Raw genomic sequence first — 18,432 nt, 5'->3', positions numbered from 1 at the left:
GCAGTGAAGAAAAGAGAAACAGATTTGAGTACAAAATGTTACTGTTTGGGATTAGCATTTCTGATTAGGTTGGCTCTTTGTTCTTGGACAAGCACAGACCTGGTAATGCCGCCTGCTGCACTGTGGTGCCCCGCCGGGTGCCGTGCTGGCAGAGTGTGGACAGATTTTGGATGCAGCTAGATGTTTTGACTGACTCTGTGTGCAAACCACTCAACATATTATACTTAAGTACATCCTGAGGTGTTTATGAGGATTAATGAATGCTTAAATCCTTTGAAGATACCGGATGCTTTATAAATGCTAATTATTATATTCAGGTTTGCTACAGCTTAGGGATTAAGCCTTACTCAGGCAATAGGGAAGCTGTGAGATGTACATGGCAAAGATGAATTAAAAGAAATAAAGTCACTGAGAGCCTAAGCTTCCCTGCAGCCTGTTTGTGCAGCCCTATTTAATTGCTTTTAATAAATTGCCACTTTTCTAATTTAGTTTTGGAGCCTTAATTACTTTTACTTGATATGTCAGAGGGAGTGTCTCCTCTGTAATGTTCCATGGGGGCTGCTGTTAACATTTTGTAGTTTTAACCCTGATTGTCATTTCCCGGAGAATGGGCTACTCTGTGTAGGTACTCTCAAAAAGTGGTTTCTTTTTTCTCTATACTGTTGTGGAATGAAACATTTCATATTTTAGTGTCAGGTTTGGGGCATCTGTATGACTGAGATAATTGTCTGCTTCTTGTCTGGACACTGAAAACTAGGCAGGATCTTGTTGTGTACTTAAGTGCTCGTCCTCTGAGTAAGGCTTGTGACTGGCTATTACATGATAAGAAAGCTACTAGTCCCAGCTCAGACTGACTGGTAAAGATTTGAGTACACATCCAATATCCACCTGTGTCTTTGTTTTGAAACTCCACATGAAAGCTATGTAAGACCTGGACAATATGAGAGGGAGCTGTCTGTGCAATTCTGAAATATTTTGCTCAGAGCTGAGGCAGTGGCAAGCAGACAGCAAAGTAGCCAACAGTTTATTTCCAGGCTGTTTTATTGCTGTTGCTTTGCAGATGGGCCTAGGGTACCAGCTTCACATTTACCCCAAGCTGCAGCCACAGCAGGCTGATACTGTGGCACAGTGCTAAACAATATGGGAAAAGAGGCTTTGGGTATCGAGGGGGTGATTTGAGGTGAACGAATGGAGAATAATTACAGGAAAAAAAAAAAAAAGACAGCACTAGCACGGGTCACCCAGACCTGTGGAGTCCCCATCCTTGGAGACGTTCAAAAGACATGGCCCTGGGCAACCTGCTCCAGGAGGCCCTGCTTGAGGAGGGGGGGTTGGACCAGGTGACCTTCCAAGGTCCCTTACAACCTCAGCCGCTCTGTGATTCTGTGAGACGGCACGATGCAAAAAGCAATTGATAAAAAGGTGTGATGTTTAGGCAGTCACAAAGAACAGCAGAGATGCTGATGAGCAAGAAGAAAGTGTGGTTATGTATTTTAAATCCTAGCATCAAGGTTAATCTATTTTACCAGTAATTCACACTCAGTGAATCATTAAGATTTTGTGCATCACTTCCATCTATAAAATGGAGATATTTATCACCAGGTTGTTGCAATGGCAAGGTCGTCTCGGTTGGTAGGGATAGTCTGATGTCAACTCAAGGGATGCCACAGTCCTTGGAAAAAAACAAAGGTTTCAGTATTAAAACAAAACAAACGAACCAACCACAATCACAAAACCAAAACAAACAAAAACCAAACCAAAAACCAAACCAACCAAAAACCCAAACACAAAAAACACCACCAAACACAGCTCCTTTCTAGGAAGAAATATTTTTGAAGGGTGGCAGAACCCCCTTCCTCCAAGTCACTCGTTATTGTCAGCAAGGATGGTCTGAACTTACCCCAAACTAAGCAAGGCAGTTGAGTGGCGAGACAGCCACAGTGCTGCTGCTGTGTACCTTCATTTCATGCAGATGTTTTACTGTGCTGGCATGACAGGCATATACGTAATGTGGCAGCCAGATGGTGCCTGGCCTAGGACAGCGGGAAGCTAGTTACTGACTTTGCATTGACATGCATGTGTACTAGGTCAGAGCTGGCACACCTAGGCTGTCGTTGGTATGTGCAGTCAGAAGCAGTGGAAATTCTGAAGGCTGTCGGTTTTTCTTAAAACGTTAATTTTCTCTTCTGATCTTTTATCTTTGTTCACACTGCTTATGCCACGTTAATTGAAAAAAAAAACCCCACAACAACAACAACACACAACGCAAAACCCAAGCCACCCGCCGTCCTGGGGCGGAGGCGGCAGGCAGCGTGCGGTGGTGGCGCTCCCTGTGGCCATCGCTTTCCTCCTCGCTGCTGGAGCAGAGGCAGTGGTGAAACACCTTCTTCTTCTTCTTCTTTCTTCTTCCCCAGGCTCCCTTCCGTGCCGCCGCTCCCCGCCGGAGCCGGCCTCCCGCCTTCCCCGGCCGCAGCTTTTGTCCTTCCCGCCCCTCGGCCCCGGACCCTCCTTCCCGCCAACCCCGGGCCCTTCCCTCGTCGCCACGGCCGCCCCGCCGGCGGGAAGGGGCGGGCGGGGGCGGAGCGGCGGCTCCTCCCCGGGGGCGGGCGGCGGCCGCCCGCTTCGGAGGAGGAGGAGGAGGAGGAGGAGGAGGAGGGAGGTGTTTGCCGCCGCCGCGGGGACTCGGTGCCGGGCGGCTGCTGGCGGCGGCTGCCGTCCCATCAGTGTCCCGTCCGGGACGGCGGCGGAGATGTCCGGCGGGGGCAGCCGGCGGCGGGCCGGCCCCTCCTGGCACAGCACCTTCTCCCGCTTCTTCGTCAGGAGCGCACCCGGCGAGGGGGCAGCGGCGCCGGGGCGGCCGGCGGGCGCGAACAGGTACGTGGGGGACCGGACCAGACCGGTGCGGCGCGGTCGGGCGCCCGCTGCCGTCCTCTGCCCCGTCACACCTGCCCCCGGCTGCGGGGGACGCGGGACCGCGCCGGAGGTGTTGCGACACCGGTGTGTGAGGGAGGGCGAAGGAGCCGGCGTGCTGGCGGCGGGGGAGGCCCTGCCCGGACGTCCCGCCGGGGCAGCGGCTGAGGTGCCGCCAGGCGCCTCGGCCGGTCACGGGGCCTGGCGCGGCCGGGCTGCGCTCCGGGGAGAGCGGCGGCCCCAAGCCGGGGCGGCGGCTTGTCACACGGAGTTTGGAACCTGGGGCGTGTGTGTGTGTTGGCCCGACTGCTGACACGGTCAGAGCGGGCGGTGATGTGTTTAACGCGGCGGTGCGGTGCGGGGCAGGTCCCCGCCTTGGCGCTGGGGCGGCGGGACGTGAAGGGGTTGTTGCTGGGGGTCTGCCCGGCCCTCGGCTGGGCGCCGGCGCCCCGCGGGCCCGCTTTCCCCGGCCCGGCGGAGTTCAGCCGAACTCGGTCGGACGGCGGAGCCCCGTGTGGAAGACGCGTTAGCGGTGAATAAGGCGGCTCCGGGGCTGCTGCCCTGCCCTGGTCGGGGCGGTGGGGCTGTCTCAGCCTGTTCCTCGTGTTGCAGCCCCTTCCTTGGAAACTGAAAGCAGGGCAGAGCGCAGAAAGTCTGTGAGGGGGTTGGCTTCTTCGTTTGTTTGTTGGGTTTTTTTTTTCTTTTCAGTTTTGACACTTGATGTTTTCTTTTGGCCTGGTGTAAATCAGATGTTAATGCAATATAAATATTACCGATGTGTCTAAGTTTCAATGCAAAATCTGTGGTTTATGGAAACCTGGTTATTAATAAGTATTTTTTACTGCAGGGAGATGTTACAACACGAAAAGGTTTGGAAACTTCTTGTGTATTTGTTCCTCTTCCTTTTTTTTTTTTTTTTTTTTGGTCTAGTGGCTGATTTCTGTGTATACATAGGAAAGAAGCACAGATAAAGTTTCCTTCAGTTTCTCACGCAGCCTAACATTTGTCCTGGTTGAGTAGCTGAGTGGGCCTTATTTCCTCAGGTGTAGTATTTATTTTTTACTTTTATCATGTTGCTTTTAATTTTTGAGTCATTCTTGATACTGCACAGGTTTGTGTTTAAAATGGAAGAGAAGTCATTACAGCTTAATGAGGTAGATAGTGGTTATCACAGTAGTTCTTTCAGTGAAAAACTTTAGGTTCTTGCTGTATATGTTCTCAGCAATCATGAAAAATCCAAAGTGTATTGCTGTCTTATACTGTTCATCTTAGCTGGTCTCATAAATGCACCATGAAGGCTTTTACTTTTGGGGGTTTTGTTTTACTGTAAGCATTTGACACACCAATGCATCACCAAAGATCCACCGGCCTTTTATGAGCATGAAACATTGCTTTTTATTTCCTGGAAAAAAAAATAAAATCAGGAGCAAGGCTGCTGAAGCAAGAGCATCTTTACAGTTGCAGGAGTATTGTGGCTGTAATGTCTCGCAGGGAGAATTAATATATAGGAGAAGGAAAAGGCTTGGATCTGGCTGGAGACCTGAAGAGACCATAGGAGAGGCTTCACCAGATGCCTCCTTGCCAGCTCCCCATGGCTGTGGTAGGGAATAGACAAAAAAGCATAGCGGTCACCTTGGTAAGGAGGAGGGTGATGCTAGTTCAGTGGTTTGCGCACTAAATAACCTATCTGTAGGTAGCACTCGCGGTACACCTGCGCCGCTTAAATTGGGGCTAGAGTCTGTTATCGTTATCTTAAATCACAGTTTCATTTCCTGCAGCCAAGGGCTTTTCCTTTATTAGGAAGCTGGGACAGTCCATGTAGATATGAAACGGCTTGGGCCTCTTGGCCTTGTTCTTGAACTCCTGGCGCGGTTAGCTGGAGGGCGGTAGCCACCATTCTGCTCTGGAGTGGGAGAAACCAAAAGCCCTCCCGCTCTGAGGAGTCCAATTTGGTATGTTAAGGAGCTTTATTTTGTTGCACTGGGTCGTGGCTTGGCACGTTAGTCAGGAATGCTGATGTTCTCGTCTTTGGTTTCCACCGGTAGCCTTCTTCACGGATGAGCGTAATTGCATACATTGAATGGTGCTGGGTTGGGATGAGTGCCGCAGGTTTGCTCGTCATGTTTATTTAGTGAACTTGGCTGTGTAGAAAAATGGATCGCTGAACAAAGCGTGTGCGTGGGGAGGGGGGGCCAAGGCTGCTTTGTACTCCACGCCTTAACAATAAACATACATGAGGCAAGTTGGCGAATACGTCTTCTGTGAAGTGTTATGAGAAATGTATACACCAGCATGGTTTAAATTTCCTGTTCAGATTAACCAGATCAAATCCGAAATACATAAAAAGAAACTCTTGTGTGCAGATATTTTACCTAGCACAGAGTTTCAGAAAAGCAGGACACCTAAGTAAAGGGGGCAGAAGAGGGAGCAATATGTTGTGCAGGGCCAAGTATATACCCGGTATATCTGTGTTGACCTCTGGAGACACACATCATGCTTAATGCCTGTGCAGAACGTGATGGCTTCCTAAATTTTGAAAGTGTGCAGAAATAAGACTATGTATGTCCAAAAGTCATTCCCAGTCTGCTTCTGCAAGTTTGGGAGCAGCGGCTGGGTGGAAGCCCCCAGCTTTCCTTTCTTTTCCTTTCCTTCCCTTCCCACAGCTGCCTCTCAGCTCAATGGGGTGTGGAGCTCTCGCCCTCTCTTGCTCCGGGCACCTTGTTCAGGTTTAGCTTTGAAAAACCAAAACCCAAACCTACTGTGGCCCTGGTTTAGAATAGGAGGAAGGGGAAGGAGGAATTACACTGTTTGTTAATCAGTGTCTTAGACTCTTCTGAGAACCTCATTTGACAAAGAGCTTATGTTAATAACTTGCCCTCGCAGCAATTTCTAGCTCCAATGAACATGAGAATTGCTGCAGGCTTGCTTGCTTGTGGAAAAAATAACCCGCGCAGATTAGTTGCGAGTGTCATGGCAGCAAAAAGCACAGCACGTGTGTAAACGGCTTACTTGTTTTTTACATAGAATGTAGGTGAATGTGAGGTATCTCCCACCAAATGCTTGCCTGCGTAAGTGTGTTCTTCAGAGTTGAGGCTGCTTTGAACGAGAGCTTTGGTGCTTTTCATCCAATTCTTTATCATTAACTTCTATCTAAGGTAGTCATTATGCTCTACTCTGTTATTTGCTATTTTCAATAATACGAAATTGATTATTCGTTACCATGGTGTTTGTCCTGGAGCAGTCTAAATCCCCAGGGTGAAAAAAAATCGCATTGAATTTTCACTATTCTAATGGGAGTCTGATTTTTTTTTTAATTTAGTTTTTTTAAATACATGTTTCTTAGTCCATCTGAATGAAGATACAGCTTTTAGAGTGTAAGTCAGTCCACTGTGGATTCTTTCAGAAATACACAGCTTCCATGGCTGAGCAATTGTTGTGTTACAAGTAAACATGACCTTTCAGGTCATGTTAGAAGCTGCCAAGGAGGTGTGACAATTTTCACTGATCACTTTAACCCAGAGCTACCCTCAAAATCTCCTTTAAACTATGGGTGTATTTTTTTTAGTTATTCTGTATATTGTTTAGCAGGTTCATTTCAGGTTTGTCTTTTTCCCCTCCAAGTGCTATTGGTTGGTCAAATAACTACCAGTGTAAGTTGGCATTTGTTGGGTTTGTCCAGATGTTTCTTCTGCATCGCTGAAGTGTACCAGAGACATCAAGCAGGGAAGAGCAACCATTTGTTTTGTTTTAGAGGACTTTGTTGCTTGTTTTTTGGTTGTGTTTTCTTCTCCCTCCCCCCCCCCCTTTTTTTTTTTCCCAGGCTGAGATTATTGTTCTGTTAATCCATTAGTTTCTAACTAAGAGCTTTCAGAGATGTAAGAACTTTGTTTATTCTGCCTGAGGAGAGATCAGAGAGTCTCTTTCTTCCTCGGGGACTGCCAGTCATTGTTGCTGTTTACAAAGAACATGTATTCTTGTAGTTGTAAAAACCGTGCATTTGAGGACTGCTGAGAATTGATTGAAAGGGGAGTAATGCATTTTAAACCTGTTTTTTCTGAAGTTGCTACCTCTTCGCTGGTTTTGATTCAGATACCGTTAGCATCTTTGAAGAAATCCATTGTTTGCTGGAAGAATCAGTCTCTGCTTTCTAGTAAAGAAACTTCTTTCAAATGGCAGAGGAGGAGTTGTTGTTAAATTTTAGCTCACTTGTGAGTATACATCAGGGATGACTGTGGAACCAGCAAGGGGAATACTCCAACCACATAGAAGAATTCAAATAAGACTTATCTAAGCAAGATGCCTTATGAAAATTTTTTATTGACTCTTTATTTTGCGGTGTTGGTTTTTTGTTTCTTTTTGCTTCTTGGATTTTTCTGTTATGACTTTTATTGCAGGATAATTCAAAATAGTAACAAAGGCCCTGATTCAGCAGAGTACCAGCCTCGTTGCCTGTAATTAAATAGGTAAATAGATCTGTGCACTATAATGGGACTACTTATTTGATTAGAATTAGGTACATACCTGTAGACATCTCATGGGGCTGAGACCAGAAGGAGCAAGCCCAGCACTTAGCCATATATGGATGAGACATTTCGTAAAGGAAATGTTACTAGAGTATTAATTATAATGGTAGTGCTCCTCGGAAGAAACAAAGGAAATTATTTTTTTTTCCACTATTTTAAATGTTAACAGCATTGTCTTCTTTCCAATTATTGGCATAAGTGCTAGAGTTAATACAAAAATATTTCCAGAACAGCTACAGGTCTTTGGTTTCAAAGAACAATTTTGCAAAGATGAAAACTCTTAAGTCTTCTCCTCTGATGAACAAAAGGCTCAGAGGTGGGGAAAAAAAGGGGGGGGTGGGGGAGGACTCAAAATTCAGAAGTATGTTACTGTGGGCATTGTATTTCTGATTATTGAAACATCTTAAAAGGATGGAAACCCAACTGCTGCTTTTATTTTCTGAGGGGTATTTGGATTTCATATGATTCAGTTAGTGTATACTATTATACTTCCAGGCAGTAGCACAGCACTGTGTTGCTTAGGCTTTCTGGGGGATATTAATACATCTTCTTATTTTTCTGGTATTTTAATTTCTAAGATAATTTTTATAGGTTCTAACTGACTTTGCATTATCACTTTTGAAGACTTTTAAGATCAGAAACGTGAGTTTCCTTAGTCATTTCAGTTTCTCATATCAATTTTGCAACATGAAATACAGTCTCTAATTTCGTTGCATTAATGTGACTTCATGACTTGCCTTATTTTGAAGCAGAGTCTTGGTTTTTCAGTGTTTCAGTGTTTCTTAAATTGCTGAAATATTTTAATGAAGGCAGTATATCTGCTTAAGCAGTTTGGAGGTCTTGGGGCCTCAGTGTATGAACATTGTGGATCTGCTCTTCACCTGTGGGCAGTGTTGTGTACGGAAAAATGGAGGAGGAAGTATTTCTTGTGGACGCACAAAGACCAAATGCAGAAAGAATTCCCGTGACAACAGACTTTTTAAAGTCATCAATTAAATGCTATGAATTTAGCCATCAGATTTATTTTGTTTGAATGGAAAATGCGTGCTTTCAACACAAAGGAGGAAACCTTAATAATGACTGGAAATTGTCTGTAGAATACTACCCAATGTTTATTTTGTGAGTAAAAAATGGGAGAACTGGAGAAGTATTTTATTGTCTTGAAGTCATAGCCTTGCGTGCCTCTACCAAGAGTTTTCCACTTCGGCCTGACTAGAAGAGCTCGCTGCATTTTACTGGTGACACCAGTCTCTCTTGCTTGTTTTTTCCTAGGTGCTTTTTCTTAATAACATCTTTTAGAAATTCTGTTATGCTCTGCTTATTGGGAGGTCAACAGTTGCTGCTGCTTTAAAGCTTTCTTGGATTATTTTTTTCAATATCTCCTATTTTCATGCCATTTGTAAGTACCATCGTTGATCCCCAACCCTGCAAATGTGCCATTTGAAAACAGTTGTATAATGGGCTGTCTATTCCATTATCTAGTAATTCAATAATTTTAACCTTAATAAACTTAAATAATTTATAAATCTCTTTCTGATACTGTACCAAGTTTATGTGCTAGTGGCCAGTAACATTTATTTCATAAGAATGTTGGAAACTTAAACCGACTGGCAAATATAGAGCAGATTCTACATTAATGTTTGTTACTATGCTTGACAGATGCCAGAAGAAAAACCTTGATGTAATCTGGTATAATCCTACTGTCCAATATCGAAGTAGGCTCCACTCAGAAACATTTATATTTCTTTCCTCTAGCCTTTGTATGGCTGTTCAATTCCCTCACATGTAAAACAGATTAAGTTATTCAGCAAGGGTGATCATGGGCCATCATACTTATTTCACTTAGTTCCAGCCTTTAAACTTGAAGGTACATGTTCATTGTGAAGACATGGTTTGGTTCTTGCATTTTTCATATACATTTTCATTGTAAAATGTGGCATATCTGTGATTTTTTATAACAATTTTTTTTCCATGATGTTTTTAGTTGCTTTTTGAAAGAGGATTAAAAAAAAAAAATCTCTGTTTTATACTAACACATGCTGTTTAGGTCACATAGTCTATGTGACACAGTGCTGCTAATGCAGAAAATGAAGCTGACCTAGCTTTGCTACACAAGCAAAGAACAGTATGTAAATAAGCAGCATAAACAGATCTGAGAGGAAAAATTGTTTCAGTTAAAACAATCTACATTGATTAATGCTGTCTGTAATCAAACCAGTTTCGAAGTGGGGTAGTTTAATTGAATATAATACATTCTGTGCTATTCCAACACTTAAATTAATCAGCTGATTGTAACACCTCTTGCCTTGCATAAGGTCCTGCCTCACCCTCCTTCTGGTTCCATTTTCTCCTTCTTTACCTTTCTCCGCTTTCTGTTGATTTTCCTCCAGTTCCCGTTGTATTTATTTTAAATGGCATAGCAGCTTTGCTTTCCTTTAACCTTCTAATTTCAAACTAACTTGTTTTTGTAATTTCCATTTAGCTTAATGTCTTTACTGCTCCTTCCCTATGTGTGTGGCCTAAGGTTAAGCACAGAAGTGAGAGCCAGAAACTTCACATACAAATTTCTGTGCAAACACTCCCTCTCTCTAAGACAAGCCCCAACAGCCTTGCCAGAGACTAGAAGACTTTGTCACTGCTACTACCATTTGGTTTCCCAGGAACAGTGGTAGCCTCAGAAATCTTGCTGAGACGTTGGATATCTTTTTCATTTTGAAGCTTTTCAGAAAAGGCAATATTCTGTTTTGGGGCAAAGGGGAATGGAGGAAAGAGCTCTTTATTAGTTACTATTTTCTGTTAAAATATTAATGTATTTAAACTGTCATTTGATGCAGAAGGAAGTTTTTGGGAATGTTCATAAATTTCATCTACAAATTTAAGATGCATCTTGTTGCCACTGGGCTTTACAGTAAAGTTTTCCTTTCATTTTCATTTAACAAATGTTTAGCGTACCCTTGCTCATGTCATTCAACATACATGCCAAAAGTTTGACTCTTAAGAAATTGTCTGACTTGTCTTTGTAGATCAGGTTCTGATAGTTCTCCTGACCGCGCATGGATGGCTTCACAAATGTGACATTAGAGTAAAGCGTTGGTATTTTACTTTTAAGTATGTTGTATTTGGTTGGACTAAAGGGGAAGGATTGAAAAGTTGATTTACCAAGGCTCCTGAGAAGTTAATAAATGTGATGTTGATCCTAGCATCAGTGGAGCATGGGAATTGTTAAACTCAGTTTTGTTTATGAGATTACAGCTTCAGTTGACAAACTGCTGAAATAGTTCCTTAGACACTTTTAAGGCATCTGACTTGGTGCTGGTGCTCCAATTAAAATATTTGCAAGTGTAATGACAGTGGACTAAGAATCAACATATGGAGGGATGTAAAAAGACCAGATGTGCAAAATAATTTTCTACTTGATGTATTTGAAGAAAATGAAAAGTATGTATTTTTGAATCAATTTATTTAATATATTCACTAATAATTTGAAAGAGGACAAAACTGTAGCCTGTGAAGTTTGCAGATAAGTAGAGTGAAAAGTATGGGCATCGCCATGTAGACGACAACATTAAAAACTGACCAGGTTGCCACGGTTGACGATCAGCTGAACATGAGCAGCCAAAGCAAAGTGGTGGCTTGGAGAGAAAATATAATTCTTGGATGTATAAATATCAAAGTACGTGTATTCTGTGAATGAACTTTGCTTACTAGAGTACTGAATCTAGTTGTGGTGTCCACGATTCGTTATGAAAAAGATGCTGGCAAAATAAAAAAGGGCTCTGAGAAGAGCTTCAGAACAATTCGATGTCTGGAAGACCTCCCTCACAGGATAAAATTAAGTAGCTCAATAGTGTTTAGTTTGTTTAAGAGAAGGTTTTGAAATGACAGGGTTACAGTTTGAGGAATGACTCTGCCTCAAGTTATATAACTGCAAGGGAAATTAGAGTTAAGTGCTTCATGTCATAGAAGACCTGTGACTTGAAGAGGATATTTGAACCCAAGGCCTTTGTAATCTGTCCCACATAGAGGAAGGTTAATCCTGTATCTGAGGGATGAGGCTTGACAAATCAGACTAGTAAACCTAATTTGAAGTAGTGAATTTAATAGCAGTTACATGGAAAAGTCTTATTTATAAATGTGGTAGATTTTCCATTGCTTCATGGTTTTTAATCAAAACTCCCATCTTTTGGTCAGGTATTAAAGGCTTGACACGGGTCTACCTTGTGGAAATTCCATAATCTAGATGATGGAGAAGGCCAGCTGCAGTAGTCATAAGAGTCTGTACGGCAACTGGTGTATATATAGAAAAAATATTACTCATAAGGTCTGAATTTTTAGCAGTCATCTTTTTAATTACTACTTGGAAGCTGGAATAGAGAAGAAACCAATACTAGCTAACCTGTGGCTCTTTGCAGATATGTGATGAAAGCTTCATAACTACTACTGGTCTGTGGATGTGGTTTGAGAATCCCTGTAATATGCTGAAACTTCATGGAGATTTTGGTCTTGCACATATGTATTTGATAGTATTAGACTCATGGTTTTCTGTTCATTCACATTCTTCAGGGAGACTCTCACACAGATGGATTTTAAAGTACTTGAGTGTACTGGTGGATGAAAGACTGGACACAAGCTGGCAATGTGCGCTTGCAGCCCAGAAGGCCAATTGTATCTTGGGCTGCATCAAAAGTAGTGTGGCCAGCAGGTCAAGGGAGGTGATTCTGCCCCTCTGCTCTGCTCTGGTGAGACCCCACCTGGAGTCCTGTGTCCAGCTCTGGAGCCCTCAGTACAGGAAAGACATGGACCTGTTGGAGAGGGGCCAGAGGAGCCACCAAGATGATCAGAGGGCTGGAACAGCTCTGCTGTGAGGACAGGCTGAAAGAGTCAGGGTTGTTCAGCCTGGAGAAGAGAAGGCTCCAGGGAGACCTTATTGGGGACTTTCAGTGCTTAAAAGGCACCTATAAGAAAGATGGGGACAGACTTTTTGGCAGGGCCTGTTGCAATAGGACAAGGGGTAATGGTTTTAAGTTAAAGGAGGAGGGATTCAGGCTGGACATGAGGAAGGAATGTTTTACAATGAGGGTGGTGAAGTACTGGCACAGGTTGCCCAGAGGAGTGGTAGATGCCCGATCCCTGGAGACATTCCAGACCAGGCTGGATGGGGCTCTGAGCAACCTGATCTAGTTGAAGATATTGCTGCTCATTGCAGGGGGGTTGGACTAGATGAGCTTTAAAGGTCCTTTCCAACCCGAACTATTCTATGATTCTATGAAAATCATCACATTAAATGACTAAATGATTTCTGAGTTAATCTGAAGAGAAGTTAAAAACAATAATGCTAGCCTAATGCAGTAGCAAAGAGGGTTTGAGTACCTAGGGAGTCATCTTGTCTGTGAAGAGGGAGAAAGAGAGATGGCATCTGGACCACACGAGAAATAAATGCTGGAGCTGCTGCATTGGAAGAGACTTTGCTGCTAAGCAGAGGGAGAAGGAGGGAGGGTAGACATCCAGAAGTGCTGCCTGAGTTGAGCTTTAGCCAGCTGTCCCTCTTTCCGTAAGAGAATGGCCATTAATTTCTACCTCCCCAAACAGCAATCAGCAGCCTGTACCTTCTCCTTGTAAAAGGAACCTAAGATGTCACAGTGGTTACTTTCAGTTTGGTGAGCTCTGCGTCTGGTCAGTCTCATCAAAACTTGCATTTTTGTGCTCTATTGCTTTTGCACACTGCTGTAGCTTGTTTTTTTTATCTGACACAACACGTTCACAACCTGCTGTGTGCATAACATGGGTGGGGTTGATTAATAAAGGAAGAAGGGGATGGGCTTTTAATTTGCAAGTTCCGAGGGATTGTTATGAAGAATGAGGATGGAGGAAGCAGACTTCTCACACCATATGGAGATGCCATGAGGGCCTTTTGAAAATGTGATCGATTGTAATTGTTCTGGTTTTAGAGGCAGTTGGAAAACATCTCTCAAACCATGTACTTAAATTTGTTCCATTAAATTGATATTTTTCTTGACTGTAACCCCTCCTAACCTGAGTTTGAGTACTTCTGCTTATATGTGTCTACTTTTTGAATAACAGTGCAGAATATGAACATTTGTCTCCCCCATACGAATCTCTAACCTCTTCTGCGTAAGTGTAATGATTAAAAACTTGGACCACAAATATGCCTCTGATTCAGACACCACCTGTCCAAGTTATTACAGAAAGGTTGAAACAGATTTTCAGCAGCAGAGGAGCAGAAAGTGTTGGAAAATCACACAAAGAAAGGTTTATGCAGAAGATACAGAACGGGATCTTTTGTAACTTGAGTTTAATTTTGATTATTTAAAGAATAGGAGTGATGCTAATCAGGTTAGGCATGCTGGCAAGACTGTAGGGAACAGAGGCAAGACAGTCGAGGAAAAGAGATCCCTCTGCCTTCGCTGGAGATTAACCCAACCATGTTGGATATACTCATATGTAAGAGAAAGGGGAATGTCTGGCAGAAATAGCAGGAAGGCAGTAGATCACATATTTTGGAAGTAGTTGAGAGGCTTGGTTTCTAGTCTTAATTTTGACAATGTCTTTTTTACTCAGAGCATTATTTAATATTTCCATGCCTTTTTTTAAAATTCTATAAAATGAAAGTAAAATCAGTGTAAATATGGAAACGAGTGATTGTGACAATTTGTAAATGACTGCCTGCATAGTTAAGTTCATGGGAGCAAGCTGGCAAAGCAGAGGTGCTTTCTGTATTCCTGAGATCATGCTTTTCTCTCTCACTACTGAAAAACAAGTACAAAGTAGATTCAAAACCTGGAGCAGTAGAGTCCTATTGCTGGGTGTATAATGTAAAACGATAGTTTGTGAACCATAGAGTTGAAGACTCGGGAGGTTCATCTTCCTAATCTAGCAAGTGCAAATGCTGAAATGCTCTCTGAAAGCTGGCTGATCTAGCAAAACCATGTGGGTGTTTAAGCACAAGCCTAACCCTAGATGTGCTGAACTGGAGATGACATGCTCAGTACCTGCCATAGCAAAGCACTCCAAAAGTGCACCACTTCAGAAAAGCTCAAGGCAAGGATGAAACTTGGTGGAGCCAAACTTTAATAATGCAGATATAGCCAAAAGGAGGGGGTGACAATCCCTAGTTCATGATGAACCTGTATATACTACTAGTCTGTTTTCAGTTCATAGCAAAGGTGTAAGAATTAGGTGGTGTAATATCATGTAGCCACCAAGGCAACATTTATAACAATTTTTGATTGCAGACTTTGTCCTGTAGAGAGAGAGAAAAAAACCAACCAAACAAAAAAACCCCCACAAAAACAAAACACCACCCAAAAACCTCTTAGAATACAGGTTGTAAAACATCTAGACACTAACAATAGGATTGCATAAGCATATTGGGGGTGGGAGGGGGCGGAAAGAATGCGTAGGTTTTAGCATAAATGCTGAATGTCTTATGTTTTCCCTAAGAATCAATGTTAATTGTGAATGCTATAGCTTAATAATTGTGTTCACTGCATCTCTGAGTATAGACCCCTATGGACAACATGGGCTTATGTTGCAACATAAGAATGTATAGTATAATTACATTCGCTCCACCTTGGGTTTGTTTGTTTGGTTTTTTAACAGGGATTATAAGGTTGTTTGTGGGCCTATGAACTTTACTATTTTGCTTTTCTCTTCAGAGAATTTGTGCAGAAAATACTGTGTAGTGTTCCCAAATGTGTCATTAGTGACTGTTATGTGATCGATGCAATGATGAGAGGGAGGAAAGCCCTAAAGATTTTAGGGGGGTTGATAGCGAGAAGTGATAAGCTGCATCGTTTAAGCCCAGTGAGCCTGTTCTCTAGTTCCAAGTACCGCATGTGGCACCAGCTGCTGCATCTATGGTGTTTAGGCTGTAGAAGGTAATCTTGACTCTTTGGGAAAAACAAAATTTCATCCTAAGCAAGCCAAGAAGCCCGTTTCCAGCAAAGCGAGCTTTTTTTTGCTGTAGATCTCATTCAATCAGCACGAGTCATTTGATTCCAAAGATCCATTTAAAACGGAGCCCTGGCTGAGGGCGGAAGGGGTTCACAGAAAGTAGCTTCATTGGCAGAGTGAGCTGCAGCGGTGCGTGCCTGCTGGCTCCTGCTGTTGGGTGGCACTCAATGCCCCTTCCCTTGTGCTGGTTACACGTCACTGCCCTCTAGACAGAATCATGTTCGGAGTTTTTCCTGGTGGAAGCTTCTGATCCCCTCCTTGATTTTATCCAAGACCATGGCCCTACTGAGAGCCCTGCTTGACTGAGTTAAGGGTGGGAAGAGATAGCTGAGGTTGAGAAGGAAGGTGTGGAGATTTCTAAAGCTGGTTCTGCTGACAAAGTCAGCGTGTTGAGGAGCTACACCCTAAAGCAAAAAGGTTCAAGAATGTAGAAATGCTAGAATGTAAACCATGAAAGGGTATAGAGTTGCTTCCAGGTTTAGGTTTATTTTATACTGGAAAGTAAAGTTTTGATACCTTCTTTTTTTTACTCACTGTTTTTAAGATGCTTATCTGCTGAATTGCATTCTTTCCGTTTTGGTATGTACCCTAGGGAATTCCATAGCAATCTGTCCAAGCCTGGCTAGCTGAAAGAATATACAGGAATGTATTTCAAATACAGACAAGAAGCAGGAAAGTGCAAAAAGTTTTGGGAAAAAACATGATGTGAAGGGAAGAATATGAGCAAAACAAAGTGATAAAAGAATAGGATGCTGGTGATACTGAATGAAAGAAAGGATCTCATTTGTGGTCTGCAGACCAGTTCCATAAAGATACTTGAAGCCAAGGAGGAGGTCTGGTGGAGATCAACCTCATTATTCCACTCTTAAATACAGGAGATTTCTGCTCGTGTCAAGTGTATCGGCATCAGGAAAAGCAATGCAGATCTGGTAAGGATGTTTATTTAATAGTAATTAAAAAAAAAACCCCACAAAACAAAACACACACAACAAAAAAAAAACCCCACAACAACAAAAAACCAAACAACCTAGGAGGGAGAAAGTAGGTTACATAGTGTGCCAGGTCGTCCAGAAGCGATTGTGGCATGAAGCACATTAACAGCAGAATAAATTAATAGGATAGACTATTAATTCATCTGCTCTGTCTTATAGGGAAGCAAGGAACAGCCAAGACTTTCTGTCTGCTGCTCTCCCCTGAAAAAGCATCTTTGTGTTTATGGATGCATTATGAAAGAGTACCTGAGGTGATCTGAAAGTACATGGTTTTCAACTTGAAGAGGACCTATAAAAGAGAGGAAGGAACTTTTCTTTTGATGTATCTATCTAAAAAAGATCTGAAAGATCCTGAAAAGCTTAACTGCAGAAGAGTTCTGTTTTAATTTTTGTCAGGGAATGTTGTCTCTGAGCAGCTGAAAGGGAAACTGAACATTTAATCAGACTGGCTTTTGTATTTTGTGTGTATATCGACGTATATTTAACTCAGATACCTAATCCACAATAGGAAGAAAACCTTTCTTTTCAGAAGTCTTACTGAGTAGTGGTAGGAGAACCAGTATGTCTAAATCCTTTCTCTAAATTCTGGCAGAATTTAAACAAAATGAAAATAATTATTTTTTTATTTTTATTAAACAGCATTCATCTCTTCATACAAATTCAGAAATAAGGGCTTGTGCATTTGTCAATAGCAAAGCTAAATTTCTAAAATTGATGAGACAGGGTTTCTTAAGTGATTATCTCTTCATTGCAATACCGAGCATGTCTCACGTGATATATTGGTACAAAGTTATTTTTCTTCAGTTTATGATATGCAATGCTGGGAGTGATGTCTGTCATTAACATCATCTAATGTTTCCCTTGATATGTTTTTGCTTTTAATTTGCACATAGCATAAAGGTTTTGATTAAAATGTCTGCTGGATTCTACTTAAGGATCGCTTAAGAATCAGGAGCAGGAGATGGGTGGGGAATGATTCTCTTAATTCCAAAGATAGACTCTGAAGAAAATTTTGGCCAAGGTAAATTGGCAATAAGGACATACATGACTTTGGACTTCTGACTTTCAAAATGGAGCAGTGGGTGTTGCCTTGGTAATAACAACATGCCTGTTCTGAAATTTCTTCTGAATTTGCCTACAAACCCTCATTAGGTATGTTCAGTGAAGATGTGTTAAATGTGGTAGCTACAATTGGTGATGATTCCATCTGCCCTGAGTATGCTCAACTCAATCACCATCCTCAGTAGAAGGACTGGGGGTACCTTGTAGCTGCGCCAGATAGTGCTATGGCAATGAATGCTGCTGTAGCAGATGATTGATAAACTATAGTATCATTTTTCCAGCAGAAAATAGCACATATGCACATAAAGCTTGGCATTTTTTCAGCTGGACTTGCCGGAACACTGTGTGCCATTTCTGAATGCTTGAGTTTGAAAACCTGTGTATGAGATGAAACACGCATTTTGCTTCCATCCAGCTTTTTTTGGCGTGGCTTTTTCAGTTACAATATGTCCAGAATATGGGCTACGGTTTGGAAAATGTTTTCTCCTGTCCTTTCAAGTTAATGCTCTCTTGTGTTGAAATTGAATGATACTGTGTTGGCTCTCAGACTTGAATAATGCAGGTCCTCAGTGTTAAAAAATATCTTTGTTTTTCAGTTCTGAAAACAAAGGAAATGAAGCTATAAAGAGCAACCAGAAGGAAAGCACAACTCTACCTGCATTTTCGAAGGTATGATTTTTATTTACTAATATTTAATTGAGCTAAAGCCTGCCACCTTTGCTTGTGACTACCTGCTAGTGTTCTGATGTTGGAGATATTCCCGCACTGCGATTTAGCACCTGGTTGCCATATTCTGGGTGAGAGTCTGTTATGCCAGATGGTTTCAGACATTCTTCTAAAGCACTATTTCTATATAAATTACGAATATCTAAGCAGCAAGTGTTTGCCACTGGTAGCCAGCCAAAAGCACTGTTAAGACCTTTCTGCTGACATTTGTATGTGTTGGCTGTTCTTTACCAGTGTTATCCATG

The 18,432-nt window shown here is 42.4% G+C and overlaps 1 protein-coding gene across 1 annotated transcript in view; it reads left to right on the top strand.

Annotated features, from left to right (window-relative positions):
* Positions 1 to 1,283: 1,283 nt before the first annotated feature.
* The window catches only part of CRYBG3 (crystallin beta-gamma domain containing 3), a 96,080-nt gene continuing 78,931 nt past the window's right edge, over positions 1,284 to 18,432 (top strand). Inside the window, exons 1-3 of the mRNA XM_065638848.1 lie at positions 1,284 to 1,407; positions 2,415 to 2,874; positions 18,058 to 18,130. Coding sequence (XP_065494920.1) covers positions 1,284 to 1,407; positions 2,415 to 2,874; positions 18,058 to 18,130 — 657 coding nt within the window. The remainder of the gene's footprint in view (positions 1,408 to 2,414; positions 2,875 to 18,057; positions 18,131 to 18,432) is intronic.

The sequence above is a fragment of the Caloenas nicobarica genome, chromosome 1, assembly GCF_036013445.1.
Source record: "Caloenas nicobarica isolate bCalNic1 chromosome 1, bCalNic1.hap1, whole genome shotgun sequence".
Taxonomy (NCBI): Eukaryota; Metazoa; Chordata; class Aves; order Columbiformes; family Columbidae; genus Caloenas; species Caloenas nicobarica.
Note: the sequence above shows the minus strand (reverse complement) of the source record. Positions and strands in the feature narration are given on the sequence as shown.